The sequence below is a fragment of the Anopheles maculipalpis genome, chromosome 2RL (assembly GCF_943734695.1).
Source record: "Anopheles maculipalpis chromosome 2RL, idAnoMacuDA_375_x, whole genome shotgun sequence".
Taxonomy (NCBI): Eukaryota; Metazoa; Arthropoda; class Insecta; order Diptera; family Culicidae; genus Anopheles; species Anopheles maculipalpis.
Window position 1 is genome coordinate 94,811,349 of NC_064871.1, and position 21,436 is coordinate 94,832,784.

Consider the following 21,436-nt stretch of genomic DNA (forward strand, 5'->3'; position numbering starts at 1 on the left):
CGAACCAGGAACACAGAAAAGGACAAGCAGAAACTTATCACTTACTGCCGCCCTCACAAGTTTTACGAATCTTACGCCCTATCCAATCGTACTCCTGGCTATCGTCGAGCTCCGAATCCTCCGAACTGTCGTCCGAATCGGAATCATCATCACCATAATTGTACGAACCCATACCGGGTAGTATCCCGATGACTCGCATAGCTGCATTCTGCACTTTTGGCTTACTTTCTACGCCATCCTTTGGGGATTCTTTCTGTGGTGTGCCGCTCGTAGAGCTATCCATTTGTTTCGCTGGTTCTCCGTTGACGGGTTTGGTAAGGGAAGCAGCAGCAGCCACCGTCTGCTTCTCGGCAGGTTCATTTTCAGGTTCAAGTTTACGCTTACGTACAACACCGGCAAGAATTTGCTTCTGACTAAGCCGCGTACTGGTGATCGGTGTTTTGGTGGCTTTGGGTTTGGAAACTTGCTGTTGGATTTGCTGAAAAAAAAAATGAGTTGAGTTTAGTGACCAGTTTCGAACTGCAAGATCGTGTCTGCAGAATCGTATGCCCTACCTCGTCTAATCGTTTCTCCTGTAGAGTGGCCACCTTCGCGCGGAACTCGTTCAATTCTTTCTGCTCTTCCAGATGCGCCTGTCGTTCTGCTTGCATTCGATTTTTATCGACCAAATCAAGAAATTCCACCTCATCGTCGTCTAATCCTTTGATCATGTTTTCTGTTGGATTGAGCGGAAAACAATGTTATTCAATGCGAATGATTAACACCCCAAAGGGGTCCTATACAACGTACTGAGCTTATGTGCTTCCTCGAACTCGCTATCCTTTTTTTGTTTCTGCTCCTGCAGCCTTTCGTATAGCGATCGTCCATCATACTCTTCTTCCGGAGCCTCTGTTTTGGGGGAGAAAACACTCAACGCAATCAGCAATTATCACAGCGAATAAAACCCTTCCCAACAAAACATACCGATAGGCTGATCTTCAGTTCGCACTTTTTCCCATTCTTCCTGTCTTATGCGGCGTGCCTCAGCAAGTTCCGTTTCCGTTACGAATCCACTCGCCATGCCGAATGTACGATAAGGGATATGTTTAGAGGAATGAATACAGGTACTGTACAAAAGTGGAAAATAGCGCAGAGTACGAAGCAGCACAGAACAGATGCAAGGGAATAAAATCGATTTGTTTACGTTCTTCCCCAAGTACGAAAAGCTTGCGCGATTGTCAAATAAATGTCAACGAGAGAAAAATAAAAACTATCTTTTTGTTTCATATTTAGCTACATTTGTGCATGAGAAAAATATTTTAAAATTTTTTGTTGAAAATTTTAGTTTATTTGTTGAGTGATTTTGTTGATTAAATTCATCACAAAATAATCACCTTAGTTTTGCTACTTGACCACAACGGTTGCCCAACCGTCAACCTGACAGCAGCTCTCTTTCCATTTCTTTCTCTCGCTCTCGCTTGTGCGATAGCGTACTCGCTCTCTCGGATGGGGTTGCTTGCCTTGACTGCAACGAAAACAATTCCCCCCTGTACCATCCCCATCCACCAGCACCCTAACCAACTATTCCATTCCGTCATTGTTGATTGCTCCACAGCACCTAAAATCATCATCGCTTCCTTCTGTGTGTGCTCTACGAGTGAAGTGAAACGGTAGTGTTTGGCCAACATCTGCGACGAAAAATTCACCCCAAACGTGAACTGCTGCCGACGCTCTGCTGGACACGGTTGTGAAGTGCAAAAATTCCCCATCACCATGATACTCCAGCAAAATCAGCTCGAACATGGTGTCCGTGTTAAAGTGGGGCACCATTTTGGGACGGTTCGCTACGTGGGCGAGGTAACAAAAAAACACGACTGGCCACGATGGATGCAACACGAATCCGCAGCTGGTGTTAAAAATGTCCGCTTGTTTTGCCTTTTCCCGACCAGGTTCCCAATACGGATGGCGAATGGATCGGTATCGAATGGGATGATCCGGAGCGGGGTAAACATTCGGGCACGGTTAACGGTGTGCAGTACTTCCAGACAAGGTAAATCGTCCCCTTCCCTCCTTAACTCTATGTGTGTGACTCATCAACGTCACCCAGCGAGCCGTAACCATTGGCGACACGGTTCGATCAAGCGTAAACAATCAATGGTATCTTTTTCTGGCATTTCTGGTTTCAGATCACCGACGGCTGGTTCGATGATACGCAGCGAGAAGCTCACCAAATTCCAAACCCTCGAACAGGCCATCACAGAGAAGTACACCATGACGGCCGATACGGTGCGGATCGATTCCGAGATGATCCGGGCGGTGCAGAAGCAACTGCACGCACCACTGTTTGAGGTTGTGGGCATGGAGAAGGTGGGTGGAAAGCAGAGCAATTTGCAGCGGCTGGTGGACGTTTCGGTGCGAAACTATCCGGTGAATGTGGCCGGCGATTTGAGTAACTTTGGCAATCTTCAAATGCTCGACGTGTCCGGGACGCTCCTGTGGAACTGGACCGTTGTTGGGAACATTGCTGAGCAGATACCGAGCCTGGAGGAGCTGAATTTATCGTAAGTGGCCATCGCGAGTCATCGGGACATAAACTGAAGCTAATGAAGTTGGTTTCTCCTTAAATTACAGGAACAACCGTTTCACCGATCCGTACGAGGAACAAATCAGTATGTTGGCACAGAAATTCCAAAACATTCGCAAAATCATTCTCAAAAGCTGCATGATCCGATCGTGGAGCGAGCTTGTCCGGCTGGCACGGATGTGGCCCGCAATAGAATATCTTTCCCTGGAGCAGAACGAAATCGAGTACATTGAGGATGAAGCGCCGTACATCGTTGCCCTAAGTCGTCTTAAAATTCTTGACCTTCAAAATAATTCCGTTGGCGATGTGGAATCGATCCGCAATCTGGGCAAGTTGCCCGCTCTCGAGGAGCTGCTGCTGAACGGGAACGGTATCCGTGAGGTACGGTTCCCGGACTGTCCACACAACGAAAAGGTGGACCTATTCCGACAGCTACGCACGCTCTATCTACGGGACAATCCGCTACAGGACCAGTGCAGCACCTTCAACGAAATTGACAAGCTGGCCCATCTGGAAGTCGTCACACTCGATCCGGATCCGGCCGTAAGCTACGAGGAAACGGTGGCCCGTATTGTCGGTTCGATCGCAAGCTTGCGTATGTTCAATCGGGCTACGATCAGCGAAAAGTTACGCCGCGATTCCGAGTGCGACATGTGGAAACTGTACGCGAACCAATGGGCGGAAGTACGCAACGATGCGCAGCGGTTGAAGGCATTCTTCAAGTCGCATCGCATGTATCCGCGTGTGATGGAACGTAAGTGTGCCCTCTCCCCGTCCCAGCCAGCTAAAATGATCGATTTTCATCACCATTGTCCGTTCTCTTTTCTTTTTTTCAGGGCTGGGCAGTCCGGAGCAATTTCTGCCCGATACGCGCAAGGTCACGAACATGATCCATCTGCAGCTGCTGAACGAAAAGACGGCCGAGCGGCGGGAAAAGAAAGTTCCCAAGCGCATCAATCTGCACACGCTGCAGAACTTGATCGTGAAGATGTTCGGTTTGCCGGATTGTACGTTCTCGCTACGACTGTACCTGTTGGATCGGAAGCGCAAGGTGCGAATACCGCTGGAGAATCATGGCAAAAGTTTGGACTTTTACTCGGTCGAGGATAACGATACGATCGTGTTCGAATGAGCGCGGGATGATGACGAGTAAAGCTCTCGGATGTTAGGGCTTAAACATTCTTCTTTTTTTAAGTCTGTGTTTTTTATACATAATATCCTGCTATCTTGTCACGTTTAATCCTGTTTGTTAAAGAAACACTCACTCACACACACACACACACGGATAGGCTTTCTTCTTGTAAGAATGCCTTTTACTTTTTAAAACGTAGTCTCGCAATGCAAGTGTTTTTTTGTACTCAAAAGATTTATTATTTAACTCTAATAAAAATACAAAAAGATACACACAACAGCACACAGTGCGTTGTGTTTGTTAAAATATTAAATTTTGGCTTGTAGCTTTGGTACGGAAAACCGAAAGAAAGTAGACATAGTTAAGAGGAAGATTTTTAGAAGCATGTTTGGCGCCGAATCCTCGCCTTGAACTAGACTCGTCAGGCTCTGGTCACAGACATAATTTCTTAGCTTCGCAGATGAAATCCACATCATCGGAAAGACGACAGAGAAGGTGTGTGAGGTGTACACCCTTCTCAAGCGTGACACAAAAATGAAATACCAGCTTGCCGGAGGATCAGCCCACGGTATCCCGGTTGGGAAACAGCGTATTACGTGACGACGATAACCTCGTGGTGGTAGAAGAGTTCTGCTATCTTGAGACAGTCGTAACTTCGGACAACGACGTTAGCAACGAAATCCGGAGATGCTTTATGCAGGGAGACCATCTTTATCGGTATGTTCGAGCATGAACTCTGGAGAAGAATGATCATGAAGGCTGGAGTTGTACGGCGAACCGGACATCCTGACGACTTGTTATGAGGATGCCCAACTTGTGCCTCACCAAGAAGGTATTCGTCAGCGACTTTCAGTTCGTTACGAGGCGTCGAGGAGCTCAGCGAGTAGGCTGGAACAGGTGAAGCGGGACCTGTCGGAGATCGGGCAACTACATGGATGGGAAGCTGCTGCCTTCTTGTGACTTGATAGACTTCTTGATGATCGAAGAGTTGATGGGCTAAATCATACCATGAGCCTGAATATCCAGATTATTTAGTGTGCACTTACTTCTCAAATGAGTTTCCTGGAAAAAGGAATGAAGATTTTGCCACGCAAGGATTTGTACTAAAAAAAAAGAAGATTCCAGCGTGTATGCAATCCGCAGTACAAACGCCTTTCGGACCACGCGCAGAGCAAACCAAAAAAAAAAGGTTCTTCCCCATGCTTTCCATTCATTCGTTCGGTTTATCATTGTGAATTTTATTTCAGCATTTGTTTTTTTGTTGTTGTTTTCGCCCACATCAATCCCTCGTTCGCTTCATAATGTTTCTCGGTTTTTAATACTTTTTTCATATTATCGCATTATACCTTGTTAACTAATAACAGTATTTTTTCCATTTTTTCTCATCTTCTCTTTTTATGCTTATGCTCTGTTTTGGTTTCTTTATTTCGCAGTATTTTTGTGTTCGTTTCTTCTCATTACTGATTTTATAATATCATTGTGTCGTTTAGTGTGCCTGTGCCTTCCCTGCCTTCACGATGACGAGACGTTGTTATTAGAGTTATGGATTCTGTTCGGTTTCGTTTTTACTTTATTTTTAGAACTTTCTCTTTAGGGCGTGTCGGTCTTGTTGTTGCACTTTTAAAATGCACATCGATGTGACACTTGACGACCCTAGGTAGCGGAAGAAGATGAGAGTCTTCTTGCAAAAAAACGTGTGCTGTTCGAACGTCTACGTTATCCAGCTTACGGCACACCCCGTAGGACTAATATCATCAACTCCCTTTCAACAGCGGATTTCTTCAGCGGCATTGCACAGCGTCCTGTCGCCTTAGCTTAGCTACAACTTGCTTCTTTTTAGCACTGTTTCACAATTTCTCTCTAGCACTCAGAAGGAAAAACTTAACAAACATCGTACTTTGGCCTTAGCAAAGTCATCATTATTTTACACAGTGTATGGCTTTATATACTATTTTTCTACCGCGTTTTCTTTTCTGTTTTCTTTTGCTTGCTTCTTTTTTCTCCCATTTCGTTCCGCAGCAAGGACATAAACGCACGATTTTTATATTACTTACTGGCTCATACAACAGATTACGAAGCTTTCCTGAACCGATAGCTTACTTATCTTTTTATCTTTTTTTTTTCTCTTACTACGGGGGACTTGCCTTTGTATTAGTTATGCTTTTTTTTGCTCTCATTCCTTGTGAAGCTCTAGTATTTTTTGTTTGCTATTTTTGCACAAAAAAAAAACAAGTTACAATTTATTTTACTTTACACAAAATAAGTAGGAAAAATAGAAGGAAATAAAAATAGTTAAGAAGACTAAAAAAATAAAAAAAAACTAGGAAAAAAAGATATAAAACTTTGTTTTAAAAACACCATTCAAGAAAATACAACAGAAAAAAAAACCAGATGAAACAACTAAACATTCACATTCATCTACGCTTGATTCGCTTCACCTGTGTATGTATGTTTTTTCCCCTCTTTCTTTCCTTCTTCTGATTCTTCTTCTCTTCTTTATGAAAGCGCTTTGTATCGGTTTCTCTTTTGTTGTGTGTGTGTGTATGTTTCCGGGCATTTTGTAGCTTTTAGCTATTTGTGTTGCTTTTTTTCTTCTTACTTCTTCTTTTACTATTCATCTATTCGCGTTTGTTTTTTGTTTGTTTACCACTTTTTTAATATCAATAGTTTTACATGAGTATATGCATATATTTATATATGTGTGTGTGTGTGTGTGTTTGTGTCTGTGTGTATGTTTGTTATGAGTACATGGGGAGGATGTGGAGCGGATGGGATGAAAAAGGGGAGACGGGGGAGGTTCATGTGCTTATGCTTTGTTTTAGGTTTTCTTTTGTCGCTTGTATGCCTCGTTTCGATTTTCGTCTTTTGCTTGTTAAATGATCTAAAATTTATATCATTTTTTGCTTCCTTTTCTTGAATGTTAAAGGTTTGTTTTGTTTTTTTTGTTCGCATTTTGTTTCATATTTGATGAGTATTTTGTTTTAGTATTAACGGTGACAGCTCGGTTTCTAGGTGGTTTTGGGTGTTTTTACTAGTGATTAATGCGCGTTCGTACGATGCCGTGAGCGAGTTTAGTTTTTCCTTCCTTCACTTCCTAAGCCTCCCTATTAGATAGATAGCCTATTTGTTCGTAAACTTTTATTATACATAGATGCTTGCTCTTTACCCATTTTTTTCTTTTGTTTTCTATACACAAGACATACATAATTTCTTCGCCCGGTGTCACGGCATCGCTGTGACTTAGGATTAAGATTCATCTGCTTTTCATGTTTTTCTGTGTGTATGTTTTAATGTGTGAGATGCAATATGCTTATGCTTGCATGATTATACGCGAACAACCCAACCCATCGATACGTGATGTAAGTGAGTGATTTTAATTGTGATTGTGATTTATCCTTTTGTCCTCGTATTTCGTTTAAGCTTTGGCGCTCTTTCTAGACTTTCTTCACAAAACCACATACTATCGAGTAGAAGAAATGCTACAAATATAGGGGTGGTTTTAGGTTTCATTTCGTTTTGAATATGTGTTGATTACAAGTGTGTGGTAGTGTGTTTGTGTATTTTCCTCTGTTTAGTTTAGTATGTTTCCTTTTTTGTTTTACACACTTTTCACTATTCCTTTCTTGTTTTGTTATTTTGTTTCCTTTTGTTTTATGTTTTTTGTGTAGCGTTTTATGGAAAATATGTACCCTATTTGCCCGTCTGATTGCGTTGTTTTGTTTTAGTATGGTGATCTGTTTACAGTGTGTGTTTGTGTGTTTTTTTTTTTGTGTGTGATTAGTTAGGTAATTTTTTGGGTATAAATAATTATCAACGGTTATGTACATCGTACGAAGCCTTTACTTTTCTTATCATTTTGCGTTTTGTTTCTTTTTTCGCCTCTGTTTTACTAGTGTTAGCAGTTTTCTTTGTTTTTTTTTTCATAGGTTAATCCGATGCATTACTCTTTACTTCCGCTTTGTTTTCATCTTTTCTACGCCTTATACACCTATCAAGCAGCGTGTTTTCTATCCTCTTAAATATTTATATATAAGTATATAATCAGGGTTTTTTTTGTTTTTTCCTTCTCCATTTGTTTCTCTGTTTCCTTGTCTGCTTTTGTCCTCATAAGACTTTCGTGTTTTCGCATATTGCGTTGCGTGCAGTTTTTTGTTTGTTTTTTTTTTTAAAGATTGCTTCACACGTTTACTCCTGTTCGTAGGGTTCGTGTATGTGTCGAAGATAGCTTGCTGTTTCGTACTCAAATTTAATCGATCCATTTCGTAATATAGCGTTCGTTAGCAGTCATCAGCAATCGGATTACGCATAGTTTCTGGTTTTTTGGAAACATCACCGACAACCGAGTATACAGTATATCAAATAACAGTCGCATAAAGTACGGAGAGCTTTCGTGAGAGAGTGTTGTCTCTATTCAAGGGTCATAATTTACTGTATATAATCGTCATCTAGGGAGTTTCTGGGAGTTTTCAGCTTTAAAGCTACTATTCCACCGAGAATTCCACAATTAGAGCGCGCACAATTAGAGGAGCAAATGCTGTCTACAGGGAGGCTGCCTGGCACGGGCAGTTGCAAATTATATTTTGGGGATTAAAAGCGAAGCTTTCTGTTTTTTTCTCCCTTAATCCATGCTTTAAAAGATGGTCCAAAAATCTTTTTTTTTTCTTTTTTGGAGACCTTAAAACAACTGAAGTTGAAGATGAAACTGATGGGAAAATTGGTAGCATTGAGTTTTTTACTATGGAATCGACACTCACTTTCACTCCACCCACTCTCGACATCACACGTCCTGGTTTGAAGCAACACAATTTCAGAGGCAATCTTTTTAAACTCCGGAACGTTAAGAAACTTCAACCGTCCTACCGATCCCGATTGCTTCTTCCGAGCCCCTTCTTTCACCGAGCGGGTTAATGCTCGGTTTTTACTACTTCTTATCACTCATCAGTCAGATTAGTTAGCCGTATAGCAGTCACTCGTTCGTTACGCGATTCTACCTGTGTCGCAATACATGCGGTAATGAATGATTAAACGGACGAATCAAAGGCTCTGATGCAGCGCGAGACACACCCATAAACACTACAAACAACACTTTCGCTTGCTACTGTCGAACTGCTGTGAAAGGGGGTTTTCGTGTCACTATATTTAGGTATGATAGTTTTATACAGAAAGAGAAAAATATTTCAAACAAAAAATGCGCTCGCTGATTCTAAATGTCACTACCAACGAAAAAACCCTTTAGCGCGATCGTTGAATAACTCTAAAAACCCCTACTTAACATAGCCAATCGATGGACAGACCGGGTGATCCTAACCCCGCGGGAAAAGCTCATCTACTTGCTTTACAGTGGCGATTGAGCGAGCGAAATTCAAGAAAAAAAAATCTTTAAGCTCTAGCGACCGAATGGCACCATTTGCTAACGATTTGCTGCAACACATCCAACCATCATTCTCATCCAAAACTGCCAATTGTTAACTAAGTTCGTTCGTTTTTGTCCTCTTTTTTTTTTTTTGCTTGTTCGTAATTTATTCCTTTGTGTGTTTTTATGTGTACTTGTGTGTGGTAAAATTTAGCTTCTAATTTAACAGCTTCTAGTTTAACAGCCCATTTTTGTGTTTTTTTTTGCGAATGAAATGACAAACTTTGATAATGCATGGGGTATTGTTTTATGACCTTTTGTTCACCATTGTTTTTTGTTTGTTTCACCATCTTTTGTAATGTTGTTCTAGCGTTTTTTGTTTTACATATTTGTTGGTACTTTAGCTTTAGCTTAATTTTATAAATTTACTCACACTCGCACACAGCTTGTGTGTAATTTTTTGTTTTGTTTTTGGTACCTTTCAGCATTAATGTTTTTTAGACCCATACCATTTTCTTTGCGTCGAAAGAACAACAATGACATTCCGTTTGTTTTGTGTGTATGTGTGTGTGTATTTGTGAGCGTGTGTGTGTTTAGTGAATTAATTAAATTTTGTGTGTGTGTGACCCTTTTTTCGTGACGTTTTTTTGTACGTGTGCGGATTTTTGTAGTGTGTAGTGTGTACTGGAAAAGCATTAAGGTGACATTTGTAGGCAAAACAGTGAGATGAAGAGAGAGAGAGGGTATTAGTAGCTAATCTCCTGATCCAGGCATCTGCACTACTAGCACTTGCAGACTAGAGCACAGACAATTCTACAGCTGTTTTGCTGATTGTACAAACACAAGCATTTGCTAGCAGGATGGTAGCGTTAGTATACTAAATCGATTCGAGCTCGATTCGAGCAGTTTACAGATGATCGTGACAGATCATCCGTGGTACTTATAACAACACGATACGCATATACAGAAACGGGGAAAAAATGGGAAGGAGGAGTGGGTGTCGTGGGGAGTCGATCTGTTCGATTCAGTAAACTTTGGCACTCAGGTCGTAAACGGTTCGGGCTAGCGAAACGTGCGACACAAAGCAATAAACTGATGATAGTCTAAGTATGCGGTTAAATGTGTCTGAGCGTTGCGATAAGTTTTTTATCACACCACATAAAAAAAATGGAGCGTTTGCTGAGTTTCTTCCCCAATATAACGTTATCTCCCGGTTACACTAAGCTGCTTTTAAGTAGTATTACTTTACCCTCTGTCAAAAATTACACGTCACCCTTTTGCGTTTACATTGTGTGATTGATTACTTCTGTTTTTAGAGGGAAGTGTGGCTGTTGTGTCGGTGTTACACGGCACCAATCAACAGCTAGGTTTGTCCGTTTCGCTCTGTGTGCGATGATCGATCGGAAACTGCAACAAACACTTGTTGGCCGTTGTTGTTTCGGGCTTTTGCGTTCGAGTAGTATTTGACTCGTGAGCGTGAATGTTTTCCTTCCCTTTATTTTTGTTTTCCCTCCCCCCCCCCCCCCCCCCCCCAGTAATGGCGCTTGCATTATTATTGATCAACTTGCATTCATTGTATCATCCCTGACGGCTAGAATATCTCTGAATTACCGCGAATAAAGAACGTTTTGTTTTACCATTCTCCTTTCCCTGCTGATTAGATTCTCCTTTTTTTTCGTGTTCTTGTTGTTGCATTGGCATTTGCGAGTTGCGTGTGCGTGAGTGTGTTTTTTGATCGTGTGTTAAAATGCGAGAAGAGGAAGGTTTTTCACTTGCAAGCTTTGAGGAAACGAATCAGATGTAATCGGAAAAAGCGTGTACGTAAAATTGCGTGCGATCAAGTAGAAAAATAAAAGCTCTTAAGTAGCTCATAGTAGCGGTCAAACAAGGCGTCAAAATATCTTATCATGCGAGAGAGAATAAAATTAGTCAGTTCGTTTTTTCCTTTGTAGTCCTTCGAGATATCATAGTTATTGCTGTACGAATTGAGGCGTGTGGCTTTGCAATTGCTGAACAATTGCGCACTGTTTCTATGTACATATTGGTAACGGCAGTGAACTTGTCTGTAAACCTAAACAGGACCAAAGCTACTTGTAAATGCTTGTTGGCGAAAAAAGAAAAAAAAAAAAAGGAAACCAAAAACAAAACCTGCGAGGAAGAGATTTCGGTTCTCCTGACAAAGCTGTTTGGCGGGATTAGTGTGTTACTAGTTGATTTGTCGTAAAGCAGCGTGCAGCGTTTTGAAAGTAAATAACATGCAAGATGTAAAAAGAAAATTAGTAACGTTGCTCAAATATTGCTTCAAAAGCTGTTTCATTAACAGAAGAGAGAAAAAAAAAAAACAAATTTTTCAATTGCGAAACGGAAGCGTGTAAAATAGGCGGCTAGGCGACACAACAAGACCATCAAGGCTTGCGATTGCGACAGCGTGGCAGCAATTGTGGGTGCAACGTGAGCAGGGAAGTGGCGCGCAGGGAAGAAGTAGTAGAAGTAGATCGTTCAAAAAGGAGACAATCACAATTTGGAAACGGAAGAAACGAAAACGTACGATGATCGAGATCGTTCACTTCAGCTTATCAGCGGTAAGGTCGATCCCTTTTTCTGGTACTTCAGAATTATCCGGATCGCTAGCCGGCAGGGAAAGCAAATGCTATGCTTCTAAAAATATTAATGCTGTTGGTTTCGGCTCTAGGTTTGATTTCTTTGCTTCCACTACTAGAAAGGTGATGTCGTTCTTGTCGCGTGCCGCAAAACACTCCGCTATCAGTCGAGCGACGTCCTGCGGGTGAAGGTGAGATGAAGAAAGGGAAGAAGAAAATGGTTAAATTAGTTGTAAAATTGATTGAAACACTTTTTTGATAAATAGGCTAAGAGTCAGTGTGTTCCTTCAGAGAATAAATAAAAAGTTTTTATAGCCTGAAAGTATGCAATATGCAATCCACCCTAGCACTTAAAGCGTAGCGAACATTTTGAAAAGGTTTTTGTATACCTTCAGGGGTACATGCTTAAAACAGCTCGCTGTCGATAGGTTATGCAGATTAAAATAAAATTATAACGAATGATTCGAATACTATTGCGCATAACAATGAGCTTAAACAGAAGAAATCTATCAGTATATTTATGTACAGCTTGTTTTTAATGATAAATAATGTTTTGTGTATGATATTGCATACTTTTAGGCAAGTTTCATTAGAAAAAAATAGGTAATTTAAGTAGAAATACACTTATACCGCCTATTTCAATCAGAAAATTAGACAAGCAAATGCTTTCCAACCCACCTGATGGTGCATTCCCTCCACCTTATTCCCGTCTACCTCCAGTATCAGCTGGCCTACCTCCAGTCCACCGGCATCGTACGCTGCTCCGTGTTCCTAAAAGAAAAGCCATAATAAAACAACACGTTTTTTCTCCTCAAGAACCGGCCGCGGGTCCACCAGACCATCACTTACGTGGATGTTGATGATGCGTGGCAGCGGATGCTTCGTGTTCGCACCGCCCTCGATGGCGATGCCGAGGATTGGCTTCGATTTTTTAACAGTTATATGAAGATTTCCTCTATGATCAGGTACTATATGTGGTGGTTGATCTTGATTCTGTTCCAGCGACGATCCGTTCTGGTCCAAAGGCAGCCGTTGCATTGACTGTGAGTTTGATGGTATCGGAAGCGGAAGGATGATTACAAAGGAAACGCCCAGGACAGGAACGAAACGAGGATGCAGTTGAAGGGGGGAAAGTAAAGATAATTTGGTTAGAGATGATTATACTCGTTCAGAAGAAAACAAACAAACACATTGAGTTGTGCCATAATTGTATCGAAACGGATAAGCAATGTAACGGAAGGTTTCCTTCTCTTATCGGAGAATAATCACATTAGTGGTTCAGAAATACGATTTGCATACTTTTAAACTGTTACAGATACGTGAGTATGTTAAAAAAAATGAAACTATAACCAAACTCCATACTGATACGTTACTGTGTATCGTGCGTTAAATATTTGTATGAGGAAAAAACACATAGAGAATTGTGATAGAAATACGCTGTTAAATAATTAATTTTTATCATAATAGTATACTCATTTTGTAATAATTATTAAGCTATAAAATGGCATTATTATTGTTTTTACTGGCTACTAAAATATGATCTTCTAGATACTACTATTACGCACTACTGTACTGGATGCTAGATCTAAAAGCTGTTAGGTGTCATTTAACAGATGTAATAAATTCGACACAATCAATTTGTGTTTTGCTAATAATATTTGAAGAATTCTTATGAGGGTCTTGCTGTATTATGTATTAGATATTAAGGTAATAAAGGCATGTTTTTTTAAACTCTACTATCCAACGGATTGAAGCATTTACTTCATATAAATGTACTAACTACCACTTAACACTCACAAAAGCTACTACGGAGCTACTGCAAGCCTTGTATCTCGTAACAGTGTTGGTAGTTAAGTAAGTGTGTTTGTGTGTTTTTGTATGTATGTTCAGTGTAGCTCTGGGATGTTACAGTATTGAGTGTGTTCGTTGTCACTTTGGTTTTTAGCGAGTTTGCAGCTCGATCACTTGTTAGCGGCGAATTATTCTTAGTGATCGAGCAAATACATTTCACAACCTAGCAGAACTGACAAAAACACACATATTGACATACAGCCACACACACGAAGATTTGAAACATGAACGATTTTCATTTTTTTTTGCCTTAGAAAAAACACTGATTAACAAGTAAATGTCAAGCGAAATACTCCCCATGACGATTCTTTAGCGCCTGTAGGTATGCACTTTTGATTCCGGAAAACAAAGCTCCGAAAACCAAATCAAAAAGAATCTAAAAAGTAGCGATTGCATACCTTCAGGCGCTTTAAAATTAAAATACAAAAACCAATCGAATTGTGCCCTCGGGAAGTAATACACTTACAATTTAAGGGCGTTTGTTTGAACGCGAAACTGTAACAAATAACCAAAACGAATAATGTGCGCAAACAGTACTGATTAGCTAACTTTTTCTCTCCGCTAGCAATGATCAACGTTTACGGATCTATACGGTGAGCTTGAAGGTGAAGTGGAAGGAAAGCAGCTTTCCCACTGGTAGCCAAACTGCTAAACTGAACTGACACACACTCTTAGCAGCTTGACTACGCCAAAAACAAGAAACCGAACGAAGACACTTTGCATGGGAGGTACACAATTACGGAGTACACGGTACACAGCACATAGATCATAATTTACCTGATGTCGTCTGACACCTGGATCGGTTCCTAACAGTGTTCCTGTTCCTGCCGTTCCGTCCTCATCATTCAAATCAAAACTTCTAGACAACTTTATCGACAGTTCCTAGGGCGGCGTGTGGTGTATTTGGGTTGTGTAAAATTGTGAAACCGGCCGGGCGCGTTTCGAGTTTCGTTTCGTTTGTTAGACATACGTTTTTTTTTGTGGGTTTTTATTTATAGGCGACGTGAATGCGGAGTGTTTTTGTTATTAAGAGAAAGAAGAGGAAGAAAAGTTGGAAAAAAGAAGAAAAGAATTGCACAAAAATGAAAAAGAATTATATACGTACGCACTGTAAAATGCAGAAACAAAGCAGTGGCGTTTCCATGTGCAACAGGTTTTTTCTTTCGAATTGTTAAATTTTAATCAAAACTGTTTTTAAAATAAATAAAACGAAAACTGCTCTCATAAACTATTTGCGTTAGCAAGGACAACTAAAAGCGTTGTGAAACGAACCAACAAATCAACAATAAACGACTAACTGGTCACGGACAGTAACATAAGCAGTTAGAGAGCAGAACACAGAAAAAACAAGGAAAAAAAAAAATTCATAACTAAGTGAAACAAAACAAACCTGTCAAAAAAAATGAAGCAATACTTTGCACACAACGCAACAAACCTAAAAGCGAAACAAAAAATGAAACACAAATAACAAAACGAAATGAAATGTGAACAAATAAAAAGCGAACTACCAACGCAAAATTGCAATTTAATCAGAGGCCAAACATGTGCATTTTCTGGTGTTTCTATCAACTTTACTCTTACTTTGGATTTTTGTTCTTGTTCTTTAACTTTCAACGTCTACTTTCAGTTTTTAGCTTTATTATTGTACTTTGTTTTCATTTGATTGCTTATTTCTAAAATAAGTTTGATTGTGCTATGCACGAGCGAGTTGTGTGTTGAATGTTTGTTGGATATTTTAGTACAGAATTTACACTACCAGCAGTTAAGAAATCTGGTCACAGATCGTTTCAATCCTTGATACTATGAGAAAGGTGCCCCATGCTTGCAAATATCGAATCAGTGCAAAACCAGAACACTCGAGTACAGAATGAGGGTGTAGTGTGAACGGCCATATTGGTAAGAAAAAATCCGAATTCAGTGGCTAATACGAAACAGGAAAAGGTGGAAACAATATCGGGTGTGTTGTGTTTCTCAATTTAATAATGAAAAAGTGTCCATTTGTATAAATATCGATTGGCTCATTGGTTTTGAATAGGTCTCGCGACTGCGTGTTTTGTTGGTCTTTTTTTGGAGAGCAAAGTTCATACAAGTACAGCTTGCCAAAAGTCTACATCGAGCGAAAAGTACTTTCAAAATAATGTACGAATCTCATGCATGTGTGCGTGTAAAGAAGAGTAAAATAACTCTACGTTCTAGCTAACTACACATTGAATTAGATTTAGTTAAAGTGTGCCCATATAATGTCAACAGCGAGTAAAGAAGATGACGAATGAATTGGAGAAAAAAATGAGAAAAAAATAAGAAAAAATCAGAGATGATAGTAAAGAAAACAATAAAACTGTCATTACGTTGAGAACAACACGGTTTTGTATTAAAAATTCGAAACACAAATAATTTTGTGATACAAAAATTGTATAGAAAACCAAACAAGTGACACAAGCGATATGCAGACCCGTTTAAAAACATACAAAAATTGTCATACATACTTATAAAAATGGACACAATTCGTGCTTTTACGTTAACAATGTTTGAAAAGGGGTGCATCTAAGAAATGCAACCGGCCAGAGCGGAAAATTAAATGCAAGATCAAATATACACCGACATAACAAAGAATAAAAGAACAGAAATGGATCAGATTGAATGGTGTGTGGTTGCAATTATGAACTTTTGCCAGATAAGTGCCAGAACGATTTCGATCAATATGGAAAAAGGGATAAATCATGTGAAACGAACAATGAAAATGATGGTAAAAACCGAACAAAACCGACATTCGAAAAATGCATGGTTTTATTAAATCATAAAAATATGAGTTAAATAAACATATGATCGAAATAGCAAAAATTAGTGAATTTGGAATAAAAAAGAGAGATATTGATAGAGAATAAAAGAAAGGAAAAAACAGATAAGAAAAACACAACCGGTTCCACGGAAGGAAATTCCAAAAAAAAAAAAAAAACGAAAGTCAAAAACAAACTGGTAAAAGTTTTAGAAGTGTTAAAGTATTGTTAGAGGTTGCACTTACGAGAGGTCTTCCCCAGTACCAAGATTTGACTCGTTGCGTTAAACCACCTAAATGTGATCGTATTCCATCTAAGTAGCTTCCCTGTAAGGTGGCGGGCGAATTCATTAAAAAAATAAACAAACAAACCGTGAACCATAAAACTACCACCCAACGAGTATTGTGGCACGATGTCGATGTGCAAGTATGACAATTAGAAGGAACCAAACAAAAAAAAATCCCCTGAACCCTGTTTGTTTCCGTTTTGAGATCCAAATTAGAGCCTAGTCATTCGCCCAAGAATCTTTATAGTATGGCATGAATTTTTCCGCTGGTAGATTGTTTCGAGACTTGTGAGTGGAGATCAATGGATAAAACATAAAAATTTACCCAAAGCAAAATAATGCTACCAGAAACTTGTGTGCTATTCGTTTCTAGCGAATGTAATATAAAAGGAATCATCTGTGATGAGTATACATGGTCACTATCGGCGACTGTGAGCTATACGGAAGGAACTATGGTTAAAAATTTTTGAACACTGTCTACCTGTAGCTGTAATTTGCACCCGTTTCTTACAACAAGCAAGCCTATAGTATCGCTTGCTATAACACTTAATATTATACGTGTTTTACTGAAGGAGAGTATATCGAAATATAGGACTAAAAATTTAAGATTTTAAATTTGAAAAACCAACCGAGCTATAATAGAATATATTGATCTACTAAAAATGAACTCACTAGCTTGAATTTTATGTAAAGGGAATGGTTGATAAACTGCTTACTATTATGTTTTTCATTCGTTTCAATAACACTTTTGAATGAAAGAAGGTGGCACCAATTCACAAGAATGAAGGGAAAACACACACCAAACACATAAACAAATATAAGCATACAGACAACTTACCTGATCCTTTGCAGAGTTGATTAGAGGACAAATAGAATAAAAAAGTGTTATTAAAATGCCTTAATGAATTGCAGAATTAACGCACGTGTCTTGATTGCGAGTAAACACAGCCCACATGAATAAAATAATTGAAGCTTTACATTTATCATAAAAATTGTGCATGGGCTCTTTAAATAACGTATAAAGATTTGTGTTTTTATTAAAGATAGAGCACCCATAAATGTTCATGAAATTTGGTCAAATGCTTGCCAACCTGCACGACTATAAACCGTACAGAAAGGTAAATTAGTAGACGACTTAGGAAAATTCTTCTTCTTGGTTTAACGGCCATCACAAATGGCTCACGAGCCTGAGATTCAAAACATGGTCTTGCAATGATCATGTGTATCATAATGTCATCTATCTTTGCTTACGGGAACGAACCGCAGGCAAGCATTCACTATTGGTGAAGCGATCACTCGAAGGAATGATCGATTACGATCTCCTTGTTACTTCCTACTTCCTTGTTACGTCGTCAAATCTACATGAATCAGACTGATATTCTTTCTTCTGGATCGGTCAGGACTAGTTCGTTCCAGCAGACGACCAGCACGACACCAGCCTTGCTAAGATTGGAGAGTTCAGTCAGAGACGATGTCTCCCAATTCTTCTGACAGATTAAGAAAGCACTACTAGAGTGCGGGGCCACGATTCATAAGGAAGGCGAAGGTGAAAATTTGCCGAAAGTTCTGAAAGAGTTCCTCCGGAAAACTTACAACCATCAAGTGACCAAATGTGATGTTTAGACAATCTAATGTGACAATTGTTTTATTCAAGTAGGGATTTGTGTGCAAGCAATAGATAGTTGATTGTCTCGATTCGAGTGTAATTTTTTGACCTGCAAAGCTTAGATTTGATGCACCTTCACCCAACTTACCGAGTCGTAATCTGCCCTAGATAGCTGAGTCTCGCTTCCTCTCCTGGGTCGTGTAGGATCATTGTAGTCCTGTTTCGTCCAAGGGTGCAGCCATTATCATAACACAACAGCCACAAACGGTGGAAAGAGAAGGGAAAAAGAAAACGTTTACATTAATGAGCAACATTTTAAGGGTACAATCTCAGGTGTCAGTATCCTACTGCGAGACACCGGTCCCGTCAGAGAAGCGTGTATGATAAACTAAGAAAGTTTTAAACGAATACAACCAACAAACGTGATGTGAAGATTGAATTGTGTGGGGGTGTTTGTGAGAGAGAAAGAGGAAGAGAAGAGGTATGGTAGGTGAATTTTGAAGGGAAGTGTCATCGAACGGAGGGCAAAACACGCTTTAGCACAGCTAGAGCAACAATGACTCACAAGGACACTTAATAATCGCTGTCGTTACTACAACAGGGATACACGACGAACACAAGATGGCGACGGCGAGAATGCTTGTGTAGCTTGTTTTAGTTGTGTTAGTTCGTTTTTTCGTGTTGAATTTAGTGTTTGCTGTTGTTTGAAGTTTAGTGGATTGTTTTGGTGTTTTTTTGTTTCTGTTTAATAAACAAATTTTCTACAGACACGCTTATTCGCTACACTATAATAAGGTTGGATTCTTTCGCTTAAGGAATTGTTCTATAAACTAGTTGTTACAGTTTAAGATTAGATAAACATAAATGGAGAATACTATAACACATCTGTTGCTGGGTGAAGTTTGGAGCAACAGGTAACAGACAGATTGCAATTTGGCGTAACATAAATACAAGAAGAATAGCAATATTATTTGCTTGATGTGTGAAAAAAGAAAACTGCTTGAAATGTTCGTTAAAAAGTTTGTAGAAAACAACTGCACACAGTGGATCGAAATTTTGCAGATAATTTGTGGTTTGTAGTGAAGTTCTTTTAAAAGAGCCGAACGGGTTAGTTTTGAATCTAAAGCGAAAACCAAAACAGTGAATAAGAAAGGTGAAAAATTCAACACGGTGATGTGTAAGTAAATGCAAATAAACAAAAATGAGTGCGAAAACAAATAAAATAAAAGTCATTTTTCCATTAAAAAGAAAACAAAAACGAAACAATCCTACCTCCCTAAACTTTGAGTGCTCATAAATAGAGATGAGAAACGGCAAACGAACAAACTCAAAACCAAAACAAACAAAAACACAAGAAATGAGACAAGAAAATAATGCAATGAAAAAAATTAAACTCAATCACCTTATTCTTTAACTGTTTAACGACGTCGCTCGAGGAGGAGGATATTTTGTGGCGATTCAGGTGATGCAAGCCACCGATGCCGCCGGCGCCGAGGGTCGCCGTTGCGGGGCCGCCCGCAAAGTTCAGACGATTGGGCGTGACCGTGAGCGGATTATGCGGAATATCGGCCAACGATGCGTTCAAGTGACGGGACGAGGCGTGATGGTGTAGGATTGGTCCTGCCGACATAGGCCGATACGGTAGCGGTGCTGGCGGGCTGCAAAATGTGTCCACCCAGTCATGCCGCAACCGAATGACATGATAACGCAACATCCCCGAACAAAACCGGGACGGATTTATTTTGCATTCAGATAAATTGAGTTTTTTTTATATGAAAGTAAGATAAGAAAATGGGAAAAACCAAAACAAAAATCATAGACACATACAGCCACCCCATCACACACAAACGCACATCACCAATCGAACATTAAAACCCCAATCACGCCAAAACAACACACATAAACAGGTAAGGAGGAGAAAAAAAAGAAGAAAAGAAGAAAAGAAAATTTTGATTATATATCTGAGGGACCGTTTCGGGTGCCCACCGGGCCACGTCACACGCTTCGTGTACCGATTGCGAATGTCCGGCATCGTCGATGCCAATCCGAGGCCGGAATCTTCTGCGGGACTGCGACCGGTCGCTTCTATTACCTCCAGATCCGTTTCAGACACCTGGAAAAGTGGCGATGAATGGGAAACCGGGGCATATCGTTCACTGAACAGTTTCTGTTGTTTCTTGGTGGAAGTTTTTTTTTTTTATTTCTTGATTATTATCGCTACTAAATACATCTTCCATTTGGAACGGAAGATGCGATGTATGTAAGGAAGGCAAAGATTGAGAGCACAACTACGTTTGATACAGACAGGCTACGAAAAGATAGAGCGCACTTTAAACGTGTTCAAACTATCGGTGATTGTGTGTTTGCTAAAGAGAAAGAGCGAGCGATAGTGTGTTGTTTTGTGACAGTCTCTACAGAATTGAGGTGACTGATATCATTTAGAAGAGAAACTAAACCAAAACTTGGCAGCTACTTTGAAAAGAGGCTAGTGATAAATACAAATGGCGGGCAAGTAGTATAACAGCTCAACTAACTACAGTTTATTGGAGAAAAAAGTTTTTGAGATTAAAAAAGAAACAGGCAGCAAAGGCTATGCGGTGTGTGTATGGTACAAAATGGTCGGCAGATTCTACGTGCCTGCAAGCCAAATGTTACCTAGTAGCGGCTACCTCGTACAGTGAGCATCCATGTTGAGAGTGATAAGTGTGTTAAGTAGAACTAGAGAGCAATAATACAGCACTGAGAATCCATTCTTTCGAGGGGAATTTTTTGAATATATTTTTAAAGGTATAGCAGGCATAGAAGGCATCAAAATCTGCCAACTTCGAGGTGGTAGCCTCGAGGATTTTCTTCCAGAAGTCAATCAAGCTCCTGGCCTGACAGTGAAGTGGTTCTAGCGCCTGATAAGTTAATATTGAACTTCCAACTTTTACTATGTTTAAGATATCCTAATTTTAATGATTACTTTCTTAAAAGAAAGTATTTTGTTTGGTTAACAACGCGTAGTTTGCTCTCAACACCCAAAGAAACATATCGAATGAAGCGTAGCGCCACATAGCGGTGAATAGCAGAAGCTTTTCGATGAAATATTTCACTCGGTACGTTTGTTCCGTACTAGTTCTGGCTGATTGGTGGATTAAATTGTTTGTACAAAATAAAAAAGGAAGCTAAAAGAAAATAATAATATAAATCAAATTTTTATGTAAGTTTTGATTGAAAAAATGTTCCAGAAATTATAGAAAGAATCTAAGGTGTTGGAAAATATGTC

At 39.7% G+C, this 21,436-nt stretch overlaps 5 protein-coding genes across 15 annotated transcripts in view; 3 read left to right on the plus strand and 2 right to left on the minus strand.

Annotated features, from left to right (window-relative positions):
• Positions 1–21,436, plus strand: part of LOC126568338 (protein draper) — a 305,035-nt gene that overhangs the window by 134,972 nt on the left and 148,627 nt on the right. The gene's annotated exons all lie outside the window — the stretch shown is intronic.
• The window catches only part of LOC126567853 (catenin delta-2), a 151,825-nt gene that overhangs the window by 129,619 nt on the left and 770 nt on the right, over positions 1–21,436 (plus strand). The gene's annotated exons all lie outside the window — the stretch shown is intronic.
• Positions 33–1,097, minus strand: LOC126568427 (PSME3-interacting protein). The gene is made up of 4 exons (XM_050224898.1): positions 964–1,097; positions 790–888; positions 555–715; positions 33–478 (listed from the first exon to the last, which is right to left on the minus strand). Exons 1-4 carry the CDS (start codon positions 1,058–1,060, stop codon positions 38–40), a joined length of 798 nt encoding a protein of 265 aa, XP_050080855.1. The 5' UTR covers positions 1,061–1,097; the 3' UTR covers positions 33–37.
• On the plus strand, positions 1,718–3,695 carry LOC126568125 (tubulin-specific chaperone E). The gene is made up of 5 exons (XM_050224542.1): positions 1,718–1,836; positions 1,929–2,029; positions 2,166–2,540; positions 2,611–3,317; positions 3,400–3,695. The coding sequence occupies exons 1-5, from the start codon at positions 1,753–1,755 to the stop codon at positions 3,693–3,695; spliced, it is 1,563 nt and encodes a 520-aa protein (XP_050080499.1). The 5' UTR covers positions 1,718–1,752.
• Positions 11,537–21,436, minus strand: part of LOC126567868 (whirlin) — a 64,094-nt gene continuing 54,194 nt past the window's right edge. For 9 of the 11 annotated variants that reach the window (XM_050224200.1, XM_050224199.1, XM_050224198.1 and 6 more), the window contains 6 exons: positions 20,181–20,281; positions 19,571–19,826; positions 18,317–18,385; positions 12,498–12,689; positions 12,327–12,419; positions 11,537–11,827 (listed from right to left, as the gene is read on the minus strand). In XM_050224200.1, coding sequence (XP_050080157.1) covers positions 11,699–11,827; positions 12,327–12,419; positions 12,498–12,689; positions 18,317–18,385; positions 19,571–19,826; positions 20,181–20,281 — 840 coding nt within the window. In that variant the 3' untranslated portion in view covers positions 11,537–11,698. The remainder of the gene's footprint in view (positions 11,828–12,326; positions 12,420–12,497; positions 12,690–18,316; positions 18,386–19,570; positions 19,827–20,180; positions 20,282–21,436) is intronic. The other 2 variants (XM_050224202.1, XM_050224201.1) reach the window with 1 other exon arrangement.

Coding starts and splice junctions, on each gene's coding strand:
- LOC126568427 (XM_050224898.1), bottom strand. CDS start 1,060: ATGGCGAGTGGATTCGTAACGGAAACGGAACTTGCTGAGGCACGCCGC. Junction 716..789: donor CGAGGAAGCACATAAGCTCA/GTACGTTGTATA, acceptor TCAATCCAACAG/AAAACATGATCAAAGGATTA. Junction 479..554: donor AGGAGAAACGATTAGACGAG/GTAGGGCATACG, acceptor TTTTTTTTTCAG/CAAATCCAACAGCAAGTTTC.
- LOC126568125 (XM_050224542.1), top strand. CDS start 1,753: ATGATACTCCAGCAAAATCAGCTCGAACATGGTGTCCGTGTTAAAGTG. Junction 2,030..2,165: donor GTGCAGTACTTCCAGACAAG/GTAAATCGTCCC, acceptor TTCTGGTTTCAG/ATCACCGACGGCTGGTTCGA. Junction 2,541..2,610: donor CTGGAGGAGCTGAATTTATC/GTAAGTGGCCAT, acceptor CTTAAATTACAG/GAACAACCGTTTCACCGATC.